General features: G+C 32.7%; 1 protein-coding gene across 1 annotated transcript in view; it reads right to left on the bottom strand.

Annotated features, from left to right (window-relative positions):
• Positions 1-14,314, bottom strand: part of LOC118203144 (voltage-dependent calcium channel type A subunit alpha-1-like) — a 381,721-nt gene that overhangs the window by 348,776 nt on the left and 18,631 nt on the right. Inside the window, exons 5-6 of the mRNA XM_035375404.2 lie at positions 12,347-12,582; positions 10,831-10,934 (exon numbers count right to left, since the gene is read on the bottom strand). Of these exons, the coding sequence (XP_035231295.1) occupies positions 10,831-10,934; positions 12,347-12,582 (340 nt within the window). The remainder of the gene's footprint in view (positions 1-10,830; positions 10,935-12,346; positions 12,583-14,314) is intronic.

The following is a 14,314-nucleotide window of genomic DNA, read 5'->3' as shown; positions in this document are numbered from 1 at the left end:
TCTGTCCTTACGTAGAGATATCACGCAAAAACATCGTTAAATTGCATTCGATAGCGGTCAAAATGGATATTTTCGTAGAAATATGCTGCCTGAAACTTTTCGCGATTACAATACTTCCTTTTTACTTCGTACAAGGAAGTAAAAAACCGTTTGTACCTAGGATGACTGATTGTCTTTTGGAAAATATATAGCTGAAACGTAAATATGTTAGCGATATGGAATTTGTTACAATAAAAGTAATTGGTATTTTGTTTTCGTAAAATTCCCCAAATTGCTCCAAGGTGGTTGCGGTAATATGTAAGTACCAGTTTAATAGCGAAGTAAAAAACTAATTTAGACATTCCTATAAATTAAAAATTAAGCGTTATATTATTATATAAATGCAGATAATCTCTACATATTGTTGCGTGCGTACGGATTGGTTTGAATTGAATGCAAAAGTCCGATGAAAAATGAACAAAATTTATTTTTATCACTACAAAAATGCTTAAATTTCCTCAATTATTCGTGCAGTATTACAATATCTCACAGTAGTTATCTTTTAACTACTCAAACGTTCAAGAGAACTTAATTCAAAACAGCTAGAGAAAGCTAATCCGCGAATTCGCTACAGTCAACAAGAGCAGTTTTCGAAACAAACTCTTAAAGCAACAACAAGCAAACTAACATCACACGAACTGAGAGGTTTTCCTCCTTTTATAAGATTTTAAAACGCGCGCGAGAATTTTCTGGAATTTTCTCGAAATCAAAAAGAGATATTTATTTATTAAATGATAAATGCACGTGCTCTTGTATTTTTAATTTTCCAGCTTAGCTTTTCTTTAATATTCTTCACGCGGTACGCTGCGCGGGGAATAAAACAATTTAATTTATAATTCGACTTACATTAGCTATTTAAATACCAAATCCGTAACACTGTCCCCTTTCCAAGGACTGCACATTCCGGGCAGTACAATCCCTGGACAGGAAGCCAAACTTACAACTAAGGCATAGATGCAATAATAAAAATTACATTACATTAACGACCAACATGAACAATAAATGCAACAACTAAAACAAATCTAATGTTATTAAAGAAATACAAATCAAATACTAAATACGCATTTAGAAACAAAAAGGACCACGGTCTTACACTATTTACAAATATTTACATTACGTACTATGGCCATAGTAATGAGCTAACCTGTCGTAATGAACGACTTTAGGTTTAGAGTTCGAAGACTTACGGATCCGAACCTCGACGTCATTCAGCCTGTTTAGGACTGTGTATGGACCATCCCAAGATGACTGTAATTTCGGACAGAGTCCTTTCCGTCGAGTCGGATTCCACAACCAAACCTTGTCTCCTCCTCAATTTGTTGTTCGATCTGCTCTTGGACGGTAGAAACTCTTTCTTCAATTTGTTGCTCCACTGCAGAAACTCTTTCCTGAATTTTTCCAACTTTGTCTTCAACTGCGTCTATTCTGCCTTTCATAGCCTCGAATTTGGTTTCTATTATGCAGGCAATTTCTCTTTTCATTTCGTCTTGACCTGCTTCAATCATTTCTTGTACAGCTTTTAGATCTTCTTTAGAAGTGACTTGACCAGCTTCCAACTTTTCGTGAACGGATGCCTGCCCCGCTTTGATCTCTTCTTGTCCATCATCCATCTTTACTTTCACTGCTTTCATATCCTCTTTCATTTCTTCTTTAAATTACGCTTGGTCAGCTTCCATCTTTTCTTGGAATGCAGCAAAAGCACTGATGAGCTGCCTCGATTGTTCTTCCATCGCTCTAGTAATTGGCTTTCAAATCCCACTTTTGACACCAAAAACTGTTGCGTGCGTACGGGTTCGTTTGAATTGAATGCACAAGTCCGATGAAAAATGAACAAAATTTATTATTATCACAGAAAAAATGCTGAAATTTCCTCAAATATTCGTGCAGTATTACAATATCTCACAGCACTTATCTTTTAACTACTCAAACGTTCAAGAGAACTTAATTCAAAATAGCTAGAGAAAGTTAATCCGCGAATTCGCTACAGTCAACAAGAGCAGTTTTCTAAACAAACTCTTAAAGCAACAACAAACAAACTAACATCACACGAACTCCAAGTTCAAGTTACATTTATGCCGAGATTATCAAGCATTCTGCTTGATGTGTTCCAGCTGTCATCAGATGTTTACCCTTTGGGTGCTGAAAAGAGAATAAGTTCGAAGTGTGAGTCCAGAAGGGCAGGAGCTAATGGCGAAGGGGCGTGACCAGTTGTCACGTGGGCTTCAAGATGACTTATCATTGGTTGCGAGTCTTCTGAGGAATACCTCGCTAAAATTGCAATTAAATACAGTACAAAACATATATGAAAGTAGAAATAGTAAAATTAATTATATAAATCAGTCTTCTAAATTATTTACATATGCATATTAGTCCAAGTACGTCAGGAGATAAACACAAGGCACGGGAAGAAGAGCTCGTAAACTAAGATGAGGCTCAGACGCTTGCTGCTTGAGTTTGGTGTCACTGAAAGTAGATACTATCGTGATCATTATTTAATAGACACTAATTAAGTGGGAAAGTTTTGATTTTCCTTAATCAGGTAAGCAGCATAAGGCCTGAGAAATTTATCTTCGGCAAGTATCTCGTAGTGAAACAAGTTAAAGTTCATAAGATGTTCACAATTTACCTCACCATTGAAGAAACTTGCTCTAATCTTGCGAATAAATTGATTTAGTGGTTCAATTTTCCTGTCTCTATCCAATACTTCGTTTCTGACATAATAGTGGGCATTTGTGCTAATCCTAAGGAACTTGTTCTGCACTTTCTGGAGTTTCTCTATATCTTTTTCAGTGGCAGTAGCCCAGGCTGGCGCCGCATATGTCATAATTGGTCTGATGGTACTAAGATAAATTAGTCTTTTCTTATACAGATCCAATTTTGAAAATTTTCCTATAATTGGGTAGAGACATTTCATGACTCTTAGTGCATGATTACGAACATTCTCAATATGTGCACTCCAGGTAAGTCGATTATTGATAGGTATGCCAAGATATTTCGCTTTATAGACAATTGGCACTGGTTCGTTAAACAGTAACAGTTCCTTTTTAAGGGGGGCATTCCTCTTTCTTTTCAGATAATGAGGAGTTGGGATTTTTGTGCATTAATCCGGACTTTCTAGCGTTTGCACCAGTTTTCAATGTAAGGGACGTTTTCCTGTAGTTTTTTAATTGAATGATTAAGATTCGCTGACTTCACCGCGATAGCAGTGTCGTCAGCATAGCATGCAAGTATTGCATTATTATTGCAGTGGATTTTCGGGAAATCTGCGACGTAGAACAAGTAGAGTATCACACGAACTGAGAGGTTTTCCTCCTTTTATAAGATTTTAAAACGAGCGCGAGAATTTTCTGGAATTTTCTCAAAATCAAAAAGAGATATTTATTTATTAAATGTTAAATGTACGTGCTCTTGTATTTTTAATTTTTCAGCTTAGCTTTCCTTTAATATTCGTCACGCGCTACACTGCACGGGGAATAAAACAATTTTATTTATAATTCAACTAACATTAGCTATTTAAATACCAAATCCGTAACAATATACTAATAAAAGAAAGAGTCTGTGTGTCTTTCGTTCGTGTTGCGCGTAAACTAATAGACCCAGGGCTACGAAATTTGAGGTGCATCTAGACAAGAGCCAGTGCACCTTGAAGTGATTTTTCCAAAATTCGAACCAGATTTTATTTTATTTTATCTTATCGATCTTATTGTATAATTCAATGCTTTGTATTCCTTCAATGCTTTGTATACTGGACTGCTGACTTTTGAAAATATGAGATAAAATGCTGCTTTTTTTCTTTTGATTTTTGGATATTCAACACGCACATCGCAATCTTCTTATTTTGACACGCCTGTATCTCGCGAGGCACAACAGAAAGAATTTCGTTTTCCTCCTTTCTCTATTACCTAACGGCAAAGAGACTTGTATATTTTGAATTTTGTCATCGACAAAGCACAATTTTGATTGGTTATTGCTTTCTGATGATAGTTTCATTCTTCTAGTAATGTGGTTTTGGCAAAAGTTTTTCATTCATTGCTTTGGATACTGGACTGCTGATTGTTTTATTTTGAAAATACGAGATTTATTGCTTATTTCATTGTAATTTTTTATATTATGTTTTAAGTATATATAATTTTAATTATATAAAAAGTTTTGCATGATTTTTTTTAGGAAACAAAGTTCTTAACTTCCTTTATACCAGGGGTTCTCAACCGGTGATACGCATATCACTGTTGGTACGCAAGAGAAAAATAGGTGGTACGCAAAGAAGTAAAGTATTTTTTACTACTAAATTCAAAAATTAAAACCCCAACATCCTGATTGAGTGTTTTCTCTAATACTCGTAAATTAAATGCGCAAGCATTTACCTAACTTTGGCAGCTCACCCAAGAGGAAGGTTTTTGTTTACAAAGGTTTCAGTTCTCAAAAGTTTAGGTTCCGAAATGACTACGTCATAAGCGTTGCGCAAGCTTCGTGTCATGGATTTTTCTAGAAATGAATCAACCCAGAAATGTTAATATTATATGTAGAATAAAGAGGAAATAACCAACTTAAAAAAGAGCAATTAAAAAGCTATTACTAAATTAAATTAGAATTACATATTTTTATAATTTACAAGCTGATTTACATATTTTTTATGTTTAATTCAATTATTTTTCCAATTCAGTTATGTTTTTAGCACATGTTTGTTGTATTTGGAAAGTTGGAAATTATAAAGTATTAAAATTAAATAACACACATATATATATATATATATATATAGTTTAATTAATTGCACTTAGTATATATATATATATATATATAATATTATATTAGTATGTATATTATATATATTATTTAATTTATTTATTATAATATTTATTTTTATATATATATCTATATAAACAATTTATTTATTTAAATTCTTTTTTCCAATTCAATTAGATTTTTTGAACATATTTGTTGTATTTGGAAAGTAGAATTAAAAGAATTAAATGTATTTTCACTAATTGAAGTCATAGGCTTCCGGAATTATACTAAAAGAAAGGATGTATGTAATTTTAGGAGTAAGTCAGCACTTTAGAAATATTTTTATTTATAAAAGTCGAATGGAATTCTAACAATAATGCAACAGCATTTTGACCCAGTTGGACACAAGCCAAAGTTTCATAAATCGGTCAAGGAAAATAACTCTTCGGTCTGAAGCGTTTAAGAAATTGACCATTTTGGGACGAAATCCAAGGCTCACTATCCGGCACTCATTACAGAAAACAAAAATTATCCGGAGAGCCGAGGAAAATTTTCTCCTTTGATCGTTGGGGAAACGTAAAGTATTCATTAGTTATTTACGATGATAGAAAGTTCATTTGGATTTTAGCTTGTTTCATGAAATTAAAAAAATGTATTACTACTTTACTATGTGCAACCTTTGCATTAAAAATAAGTTTGTGATGTATTTTCCTCTACACTTTTAAATAATATAAACGTTTATAGCTTAACTTTTCAAGGGATAAAGAATCCTTTTGAAGAAAAATACCCAACTGACACTATCATAGAATTCTTTTAAAAACTGAAAAGATGGTTTATAATTATGATTAAGAATATTAATTGCTAAATTTAAAAGACTTTTCTTTATATCTGTATAATTAAAATTTTGGTACTATTCGGTTTTGAGGGCCGTAAAAAAATTGCAGTGAAAATGTATGTGCAAAAGCGCCAAATCTAGCAAACGCGCCCATTTAAAACAGCGCGCCAAATCTAGCGTACGCGTTGATTTCAGATTGCGTAAGTTTATATAGTTCTATATTTCTTAAGACGCCGTTGACATACTAGTTTAATTTTTAAATCCCTTTTTTTGATTTTAAATCGTTTTGATATCCTATGGGTTTAACAATTTGGGAATTGCCCATGACGAAAAGTCGGCAATAGAATTTTGGGTAAAGTGCAGAATCACCCACTGTTTGACGCGTTTTTAAGAATTGCACATACTCAGTATCCATGTGCACATCGACCTATTTTCACTTAAAAAGTAAAAGAAAATTGACAAAAATTCAATTGTTTTTACCCTTGTAAAAAGCGGCAAACAAATAAGTGAGCGATTCTGCACTTTACCGAGAATATTTTCAAAGAAAAGTCATCATTCATTATAGAAAATTACGTTTGAACAACCAACGAGATGAAATTATGCTTTAGCGATAGCGAAATAGCGATGCCGGCATCCATTCAGTTATGTTTAGCAATTTTTATATAAATCATAATAATGAAAAAGTATTATATGAAATTAACCTTTCATCTAAATTAAAACATCAATCTTAGTTATTTACTATTATACTTCGTTTCTTGCCGCAATTATTAGGGTTGCCGCAATAATTTTTGGCAGCATTGGCATCAACAATAGTTTGGCGATTTATTACGGTCCTCGAAACCGAATAGTACCAAATATTTTATAACAAAAGATCATTGTTCTAAGATTAAATTAATGGAACAAATTGTTACATTAAATTACAAAGTAAGCTTTATTTGAATCACAAGGAAATTCAGAGATGTCCAAAAGTCATTGACATCTTTAAAAATCAATTTCAGAAAACGTTCAAGCAGTATGACCAAGAAGTTCTCATACATGATTAAATAAAGCTAAAAAAATAGCATAATCATGAAGGGTTTTATGTTAATTAGCCGCCTTATTTATTATTTTGGATTTAGATTCACTTTTGTCAACTCTTACCAAGAACGCAAATTACTTTAAGTATAAATAAGAGTAGATGTTTAGGAGGACAGCGTTTAGCAGCGTAGGCTGGCTGTCATTCTGTTTAGTTTTTCCACGGATTGAATTCAATTTATCGGTTTAAGCTTGGGTAGCCACATTTGCTTCGTGAACACAAAGGGTCGAGCTAAGGTTTAACATGGGGGATGCTGATTTCATACTTCAAATTATTCAAATTAGTATAAAAGCGTGTTCTGAATCACTCGAAAGTAGTGGGGTTATGTTTCTATTAATTTTGAATTTGTGTAGTCGTCAGGTTAGTGTGTTAATAAACAGCTTTTATTTTAAACATTCATTTCGAGACATGATATTTTTGATTATAAAGATACAAAAAGTTGTCCGGTAATCTTTGAGGTTGCCCGAAGTCATTTTAGGCAATTTAAGATGACAAAAAAGCCGTATAACCAAACCTGGATGTGCAAATCTTTAATTCTTCAGCGTTCATTTAATAGGTCCTCAGTTTCAATAAGATTTCGAATTGACTGCGAAAGAATTTTGTCTGTATGGGCTATACCTGTTTTGAGTTTTTCAGTGGTTATTACTAGCTGCATGTGCTCTTAAAAGTATGTTCACAAGGTGGAGTCAACACATGTAATGTCTGCAGTTCAGAATGTTCATGAGATTGGATCATTTAGAAAAATCCATTGTTCAAGAAATTTTTCTTTTACACTGTTTCATATAATCTGACTTCATTCAGTAGATGCCCCTTCTTACTGCCAAGATAACTGGATATAAGTGAAACAGAATTTATATACAAGCTTATGCCTTTTGAAGCAACAGTTTAAGAAATGTGGCCCTCCCTCTTAAATGAAAAGAATAAAAATTCTACTCAACATTTGTATTTCTGTTGGATACTTCACGATTAATTTTTAAAATTTTTACATTAAATTAAACTTTTAATTATATAGATTATTTCATTCGAAAAATTCAAAAGAATGAAATATTTTGTAAACTAACTAGCTTAACGCGCTTTCGGAATTATCCGCTATTGTTATGCATATAAAGGAAAAAAATGCATATAGAGGGACAGAGACCCATAATAGAGGGACAGAAATGCATAATCAGGTACACAGATAAATAGGCGGATAGGTATTCAAATACACTCATGTCCATAAATTAGGATAATTCGGAGTCACGCGGAAATCGAATTCTAAAATAAATATGTCACCTATAAAATCACTACACATATCTTCAAGAATCATATGCAAATTTCAGGAAGTAACCAGAAGACACCGATGGTACGTCACAATGTCAAGAGTGTAAGAGAATGATATATAAGGAATACAGGCAAAGAAGTAAAATTGTTCGCAGGCGCTTTATAAGTATTTCAGTGCAATAACCGAATAGTGATGACACAAAGGACGCATTTGGATGATTTTTTACGTGGTAGAATTATTGGCCGTCTGGAATGTGGGCGTACCCAACTGGAAGTATCAGACGAACTTGGAATTGCTCAGAGTGTCATCTCCAGGCTTTGGCAACGATTCCAAGATGATGGTATTGTCAGTAGACGTTAGAGCACAGGTCGCCCCAGAGTTACAACGCCGAATGAGGACCGGTATTTGGCAGTTACTGCCAAAACAAACAGGCGGAGCACAGCCTCAGACCTGTCTCGTCAGCTCTTTTCAGCCACTGGTACGACAATTTCAAGGCTGACCGTGTACAGACGCTTAGGGCAGATTGGTCTATATGCTCGTCGACCTGTCAGATGCGTTCCACGTACTGCAACTCACTGTCGCCTGCGGTTAGCCTGGAGTAGAGAGTATGCATTGTGGACACCGCAACAGTGAGCTTGTGTGATGTTTTCCGACGAGTCCAGTTTAGCTTGCAGTCTGATTCTCGCCGGACTTTCATATGGAGAGCTCCAGGTACCCGTTACCACCAAGAAAACATCATTGAACGACATCGTTACGGTGGTGTAGGAGTGCTCGTTTGGGGTGGAATTATTCTGGGTTCCAGAACTGACCTGCATGTTCAAATTGGAACCATAACAAGCCAAATCTATCGGGATGTAATTCTGGAACAACACGTACGTTTGTTTCGGGGCGCCATGGGCGCACAATTTGTGTTTATGGATGACAATGCCCGTCCTCACCGTGCAAACATCATAAGCGAATGCTTTCAATCGGAGGGTATCACCCGTATGGACTGGCCAGCATTCTCACCGGACTTGAATTCAGTAGAGCACGTGTGGGACATGCTTGGCCGACGAGTTGCAGCCCGTCAACCTCCTCCTACATGTCTACCGGAACTTCGGAGAGCATTGAGTGGTGTAATATCCCCCAAGATCACATCGATAATTTGATACTCAGCATGCCTAAACGTTGTAGGGACTGTATTGCATCGTCTGGGAGACATACAATGTATTAACAATCATACCAACCATGTAATATTGGTTTTTTGTAAATAGGTGTTTTTTGTAATTTGCTCCAGGGAGAAAAAATCGCTAATTTTTTTAATAATATCAAACATATAGCATCTTTTTTTGCTCTTTACCTTTTGTTTAATAAATAAACTTTACAAATAAGTCAAATTTGTTTTGCTTCTAACTCTTCCTTTGCCTGATTTTGCATTATCCTTAATTTATGGAAATGAGTGTAAATAGATATAGAAATACACAAAAAAGAAGAGACAGGCAGAGATCACGAGGTAGATAGATTTATTGACAGAGAGAAAGAGAGGAAGAGAAGAAGGGAGATAGGCAAATATAAATAAATAAGGCAGAAAAGAGAGACAGATAGTAAGGGGAGACATAGGAATTTATTGTTCGGTAGAAAGATATAGAAATAGCGACATAAATTAAGAGAGATGTATAATGAGGCAGATATAAGTATGCATGCGAAAAAGAAATAGAGACAAGCTGAGTTTTTTTTTCCTTCAGGAAAAGTTATGTTTTCACACATTTAGAGACATTTACTAGCAATCTTTATAAAAAATGACAACTTGACATGATATGCGTCGATTTACCTTGAGGTCAGTTAAAATACTTTTTTCCGGAGAAATTTATTGGAAAAATACATAGCTTATAAATTTTAGGGACTTACAAACACATAATATACTTGATCGACGTATTTACGGCACATTGAAAACTTGTACGGCACATACTTTTCTGCTTTTAGAAAACACGAATCTGATTCATTTATATCTTTTAATCTCCTGCTTAGAAATTTACATTAAAACATAGAATTCACGGGCTATAACACAAATATTTTGGCTACTGGAGAGATCACAGATATGAATCTTACTCCAGAGCAATGTAAAAGCAACACATTTAAGAGACCCGTGTAATACAAATATTACCAAGTATTTAAAAAAAAACGCCAGGTTCCAAGTCTGTCGAGAAATGAATTAGGTTTTTTTATCGAAACACAATGAGCATGACTAAAATATAATCTGAATACTATGTACATGATTTAAAGTTTGTAGCTGTTTTAATATTGCACCTGGAATTAAAGGTAGAGTTTTCTTTATATAATGTACTTAAAAAAGGTAGGTGTTAAGGCTTGAAGAATGAAGTTACATCTGAAACTGACAGCCGAATTAAAATTTCTATGTAGCCAAGCATCTTCAGTATCCATTTTTATACTCGAGAAAATTAATTCAAAAAATTGAAAGAAATTAGTCAAGCATCTATTTTTTTATATATTTCGAAACATAAATAATGTGTTACTTAATAGAATGAAAAATCTATTCTATAATTAGTGTTAGGCATAATACTTAAAAGCGGCGTATGGCATTTAATTTGATGTTTTTAATTAAATGGTCGTCTACAATTTGAGTTTTAACGTACTTATAACTGAGGATTTCATTACTTCTCAAACCAGTATATCTTACCAAACATATACCAGATTTCACGAAGAATTTCCTGGAACAGAAACTCAATAATGTGTATATTAATATACTTCTTTCTATTATTTCTACTTGACGTGTCAGTCCAATATCAGAAAATGAGATATGGCTTGAAAAAGGGTAAAAATTGAGTAATGTTCTTTCAAAATAAATAACTGTTACAAGTATTATTCACTCAGAAAGCAAGGAAAATGTGTACATACCCACTAAGCACGCCGAGCACTAAATTGAGCATGAAAAAGGATCCAATGATGATGAGAGGGACAAAATAAATCCAATTGAAATAGCTCCCCGTTGCATCATTCGTCTACATGAGAGAAAAAGAAATGAGTTACGAATTGATAAATACGTAAAATAATATAATCTTCTAGGAATATATTTCTCACAAGCAGAAGGGTAACTCTCAAAACATTAAAGTTAACTTTGAAGGCAAGTTTGAAATTTTTGCAAATTAATTTCAAATAACTCTGCTTTTTAATTTCGGTGACAGTTCATATTGCAAAAATATCCCGAAAATTTCGTATTCATATGTTTGGACTTAATCCTACGTCTTGTCACAATTGAAAGGACAGATTATTCAGAAATGTTATATTTGGAGAATTTCAATTAAAAAAAATTAGAGAATTTTCTATTAAATAGAGAAAAGAAAACAAAAGTGCGTTCAGAATTTGGCAACTGCGAGACTGATCTTAAATTTTAATTCTAGTACAGAATTATCTCCTAAGCATGCAATTTTAAAATTTTAGATTTTTAAGTTGCAAACTTCAAAATATTCTGCAACATTTATTTATAAAATTTTGAAATATAAACATATATTAAATTTGATAATCTTAATTTCCCAAATGGGATTATTGTATGAAGGTGCTTAAAGGACTGATTTAAAGCATTACTGACTACTCAGGGATAATTATCGCAAACTTTCGAGTTAACATCTCAAAATTTTGAAACAAATGTACGTACTAATTTAAAATTATTTGTTCCAAACCAGTGCACTGTATATTTTGAAAATTTTAAGAAAAACATTTATTTGTTATTTTTATCCAAAAATTCTTTTTTTAAGCAAATAATTTATATGATTATAGCATTAATAATACCAAGCGTTGATAACGAAATTAGATTAAGAAAATAGTGAATTTATAAATGTTTTGCAGATGTCACTAATGATAATAAGAATTAAGTTAAAAGTTTATATTGTTTGGTAATACTAAGAACATGGATTTTTTGTTTTTGCTGAATGTATTTTATAATTTGCTATCAGTTATTAAATAATTTTAGACTTAATAATATTATTAAATTTCATAACAATTAATGAGAAAGAAAGATAATTAATAAGATTTTCTAGAAAATTCAAGTCATTGATAAATGTTAATTCTAATATATTGGCAGTCTATTATCATTTACTTAGCCAGCATTGTGCAATTCTTTCAATTTATTTCTGAAGCTGGACTTATTTTTTTACTAGCTTATGTTAATCTTATATAATTCATACATTTTGTCAGCCTAAAGTCTTAAAAACTAGATTTACACATTTTTAGAAAAGAACAAAAACATTCAAACAATAAATATGAATGTTGCTTTCATTAACGGATTCATGATTTTAAGTTTTATACATAAAATTTCATGATCAACGTTTGTAATGAAACCTGCAGTATTTAACTGAAAATTGGAAAATTGATATAATTATGTAGAATTCTTTGCTAATAGCGATGAAAGGCTTACCCAGTACAACATGGCAGTCCATCCTTCCATTGTGATACATTGAAAGACGGTTAACATGGCAAAAAGAATGTTATCGAAGCTAGTGATACCGTAGTTTGGACCTGGCCAACCCTCCACGCAGACGGCTTTATCCGCAGGACAGGTGTAGGCACCATAAGGGGCCTCCGTTGTAGTCTCGCTGTCAGATCTGTTGTTGTAACATGGAGTTTCAGTTTCACCTTCTTTGTAAATCTCATCTGAAAATGAAAGAAAAATAATTAATGCATTTATGATTAATGCCACTCAACCAAGATATCACTTCAAAATTTTCCGGTTACTAATTTAAAACGAGAATATGGTTTCAAGAATTCATCATAACTGGCAAAAAATGATTTAATTAACTCTCATGACAAGGATTTTACTCTAATATTAAAAAGGGAGAAAAGTTTTAAGACATTTTAGAGAGATTAAAGTTACTTTAATAAAACACGGAATTATAGGTATTTTAGTTCAGGATGGGTAAGTTAAGAATACATTTTTCTGAATGACAACATAATTACTAAAATAATTTTCATAGTTTCATAACGTTATGAAATGGTAACATAAATACAAAATACAGATCCTAATGAGAAGGCTGGAATGAAATCTCGGGTACTTATTAGCTAAAAATAAGAATTCAACAATTGAAAACTCGAATAAATGATCAGCTACATTATATTATTCTCAAACCAGTGTCATTTGATATTCCGATAATGTACTAAATTGCATCCCATTAAAGTTCCGATTTACTGAGCGCAGTGTCAGTTTCTAAAGCGTATTATTAAATACTTAAAATGATGAATATTAAGTTTGGGTTCACGAAATGATTAATAAAATTATAAGCAATGCTTAAAAAAAGTAAGTATAGTGTCAGAAAAGACGAATTAAAAAAGTTACGGCACCGTTTTTAAAAACGTGGAATAATGAAAATGCTTAAGATAAATAATAAGTTTAATAATGTTTTTATTTAATTGCTGTTCTTTCATCTTGTATAGTAAATTTATGTTACATCTCAGCATTTTTGGTGGTGATTTTAGTGATAATGCCGTATTTACTCGCGTACTTGCTTGCTTTCTTTACTATTTTTATCGTACAAAACAAAGAGGGGAAATTATGCGAATAATTTTATTTCGAAGAATATAGTTACAGTATTAAGAGTATTCAAGGTAGATATCAAATTATTATTTATTTAAAAGAAACCTACATTCCAAAAAAACTACATAATAATAATAAGAATTTTGCAATATCTAATAAGATATCTTCATTTCTTCTTCCCTGCATCTTGAATCTCTCTCAATATTATTGTTGTCAACTGCTACCTCAAATCATTTAATGCTGTTGGAAATACAATTTTTGCTACAGTTTGCATGCTGTCGCAATTGTAACTGTTGCCGTCGTCTTTGTCACCTTTCAATATGTCTTCTCATGAGCAAAGATTTTCAAAAATATCAAAGTATTAGTTGTCCCCGTTTTGAAGTTCATCATCATTATTGCTTCATCAGTCAGAGCCCATGCCACCAAAATCCCCGAGTAAATCAATTAATAGGATGAAAATGACCACTACATGGACGAATCCACCTAACAATTTAGAAAAGCTCATTTTATGAATGCTTGTGGATGGAGAATATTACATGAATACTTTAAAGATTTTAAAAATATTGTGTTAAATGCTAGGGAAAAAAATATGCGAGTAAATACAGCATATACGTTTTCGAAGAGACTATTAATGTTTTTTTTTTCATTTTAGCCATCCTAAAATTCTCATCTATAACTGAAAATCTTTTGACTTGCGTCAGCAAGAAGAGACTTACCTGTTAGAATCTTACATGAACTGCTAAGAATCACTTGTATCCTAACCTGAATAATTTCCGTGTATTTTGGAAAATATGAATTTAGTATAAAGTGCCAAACTCAAACATAAGAGGAGAACAGTTCGTTATTAAGATGCCA

This window comes from Stegodyphus dumicola, chromosome 12 (genome assembly GCF_044657685.1).
Source record: "Stegodyphus dumicola isolate Sdum_Otavi_A_Nest chromosome 12, ASM4465768v1".
NCBI classification, from domain to species: Eukaryota; Metazoa; Arthropoda; class Arachnida; order Araneae; family Eresidae; genus Stegodyphus; species Stegodyphus dumicola.
This window is presented reverse-complemented; position numbering and strand designations above follow the sequence as displayed.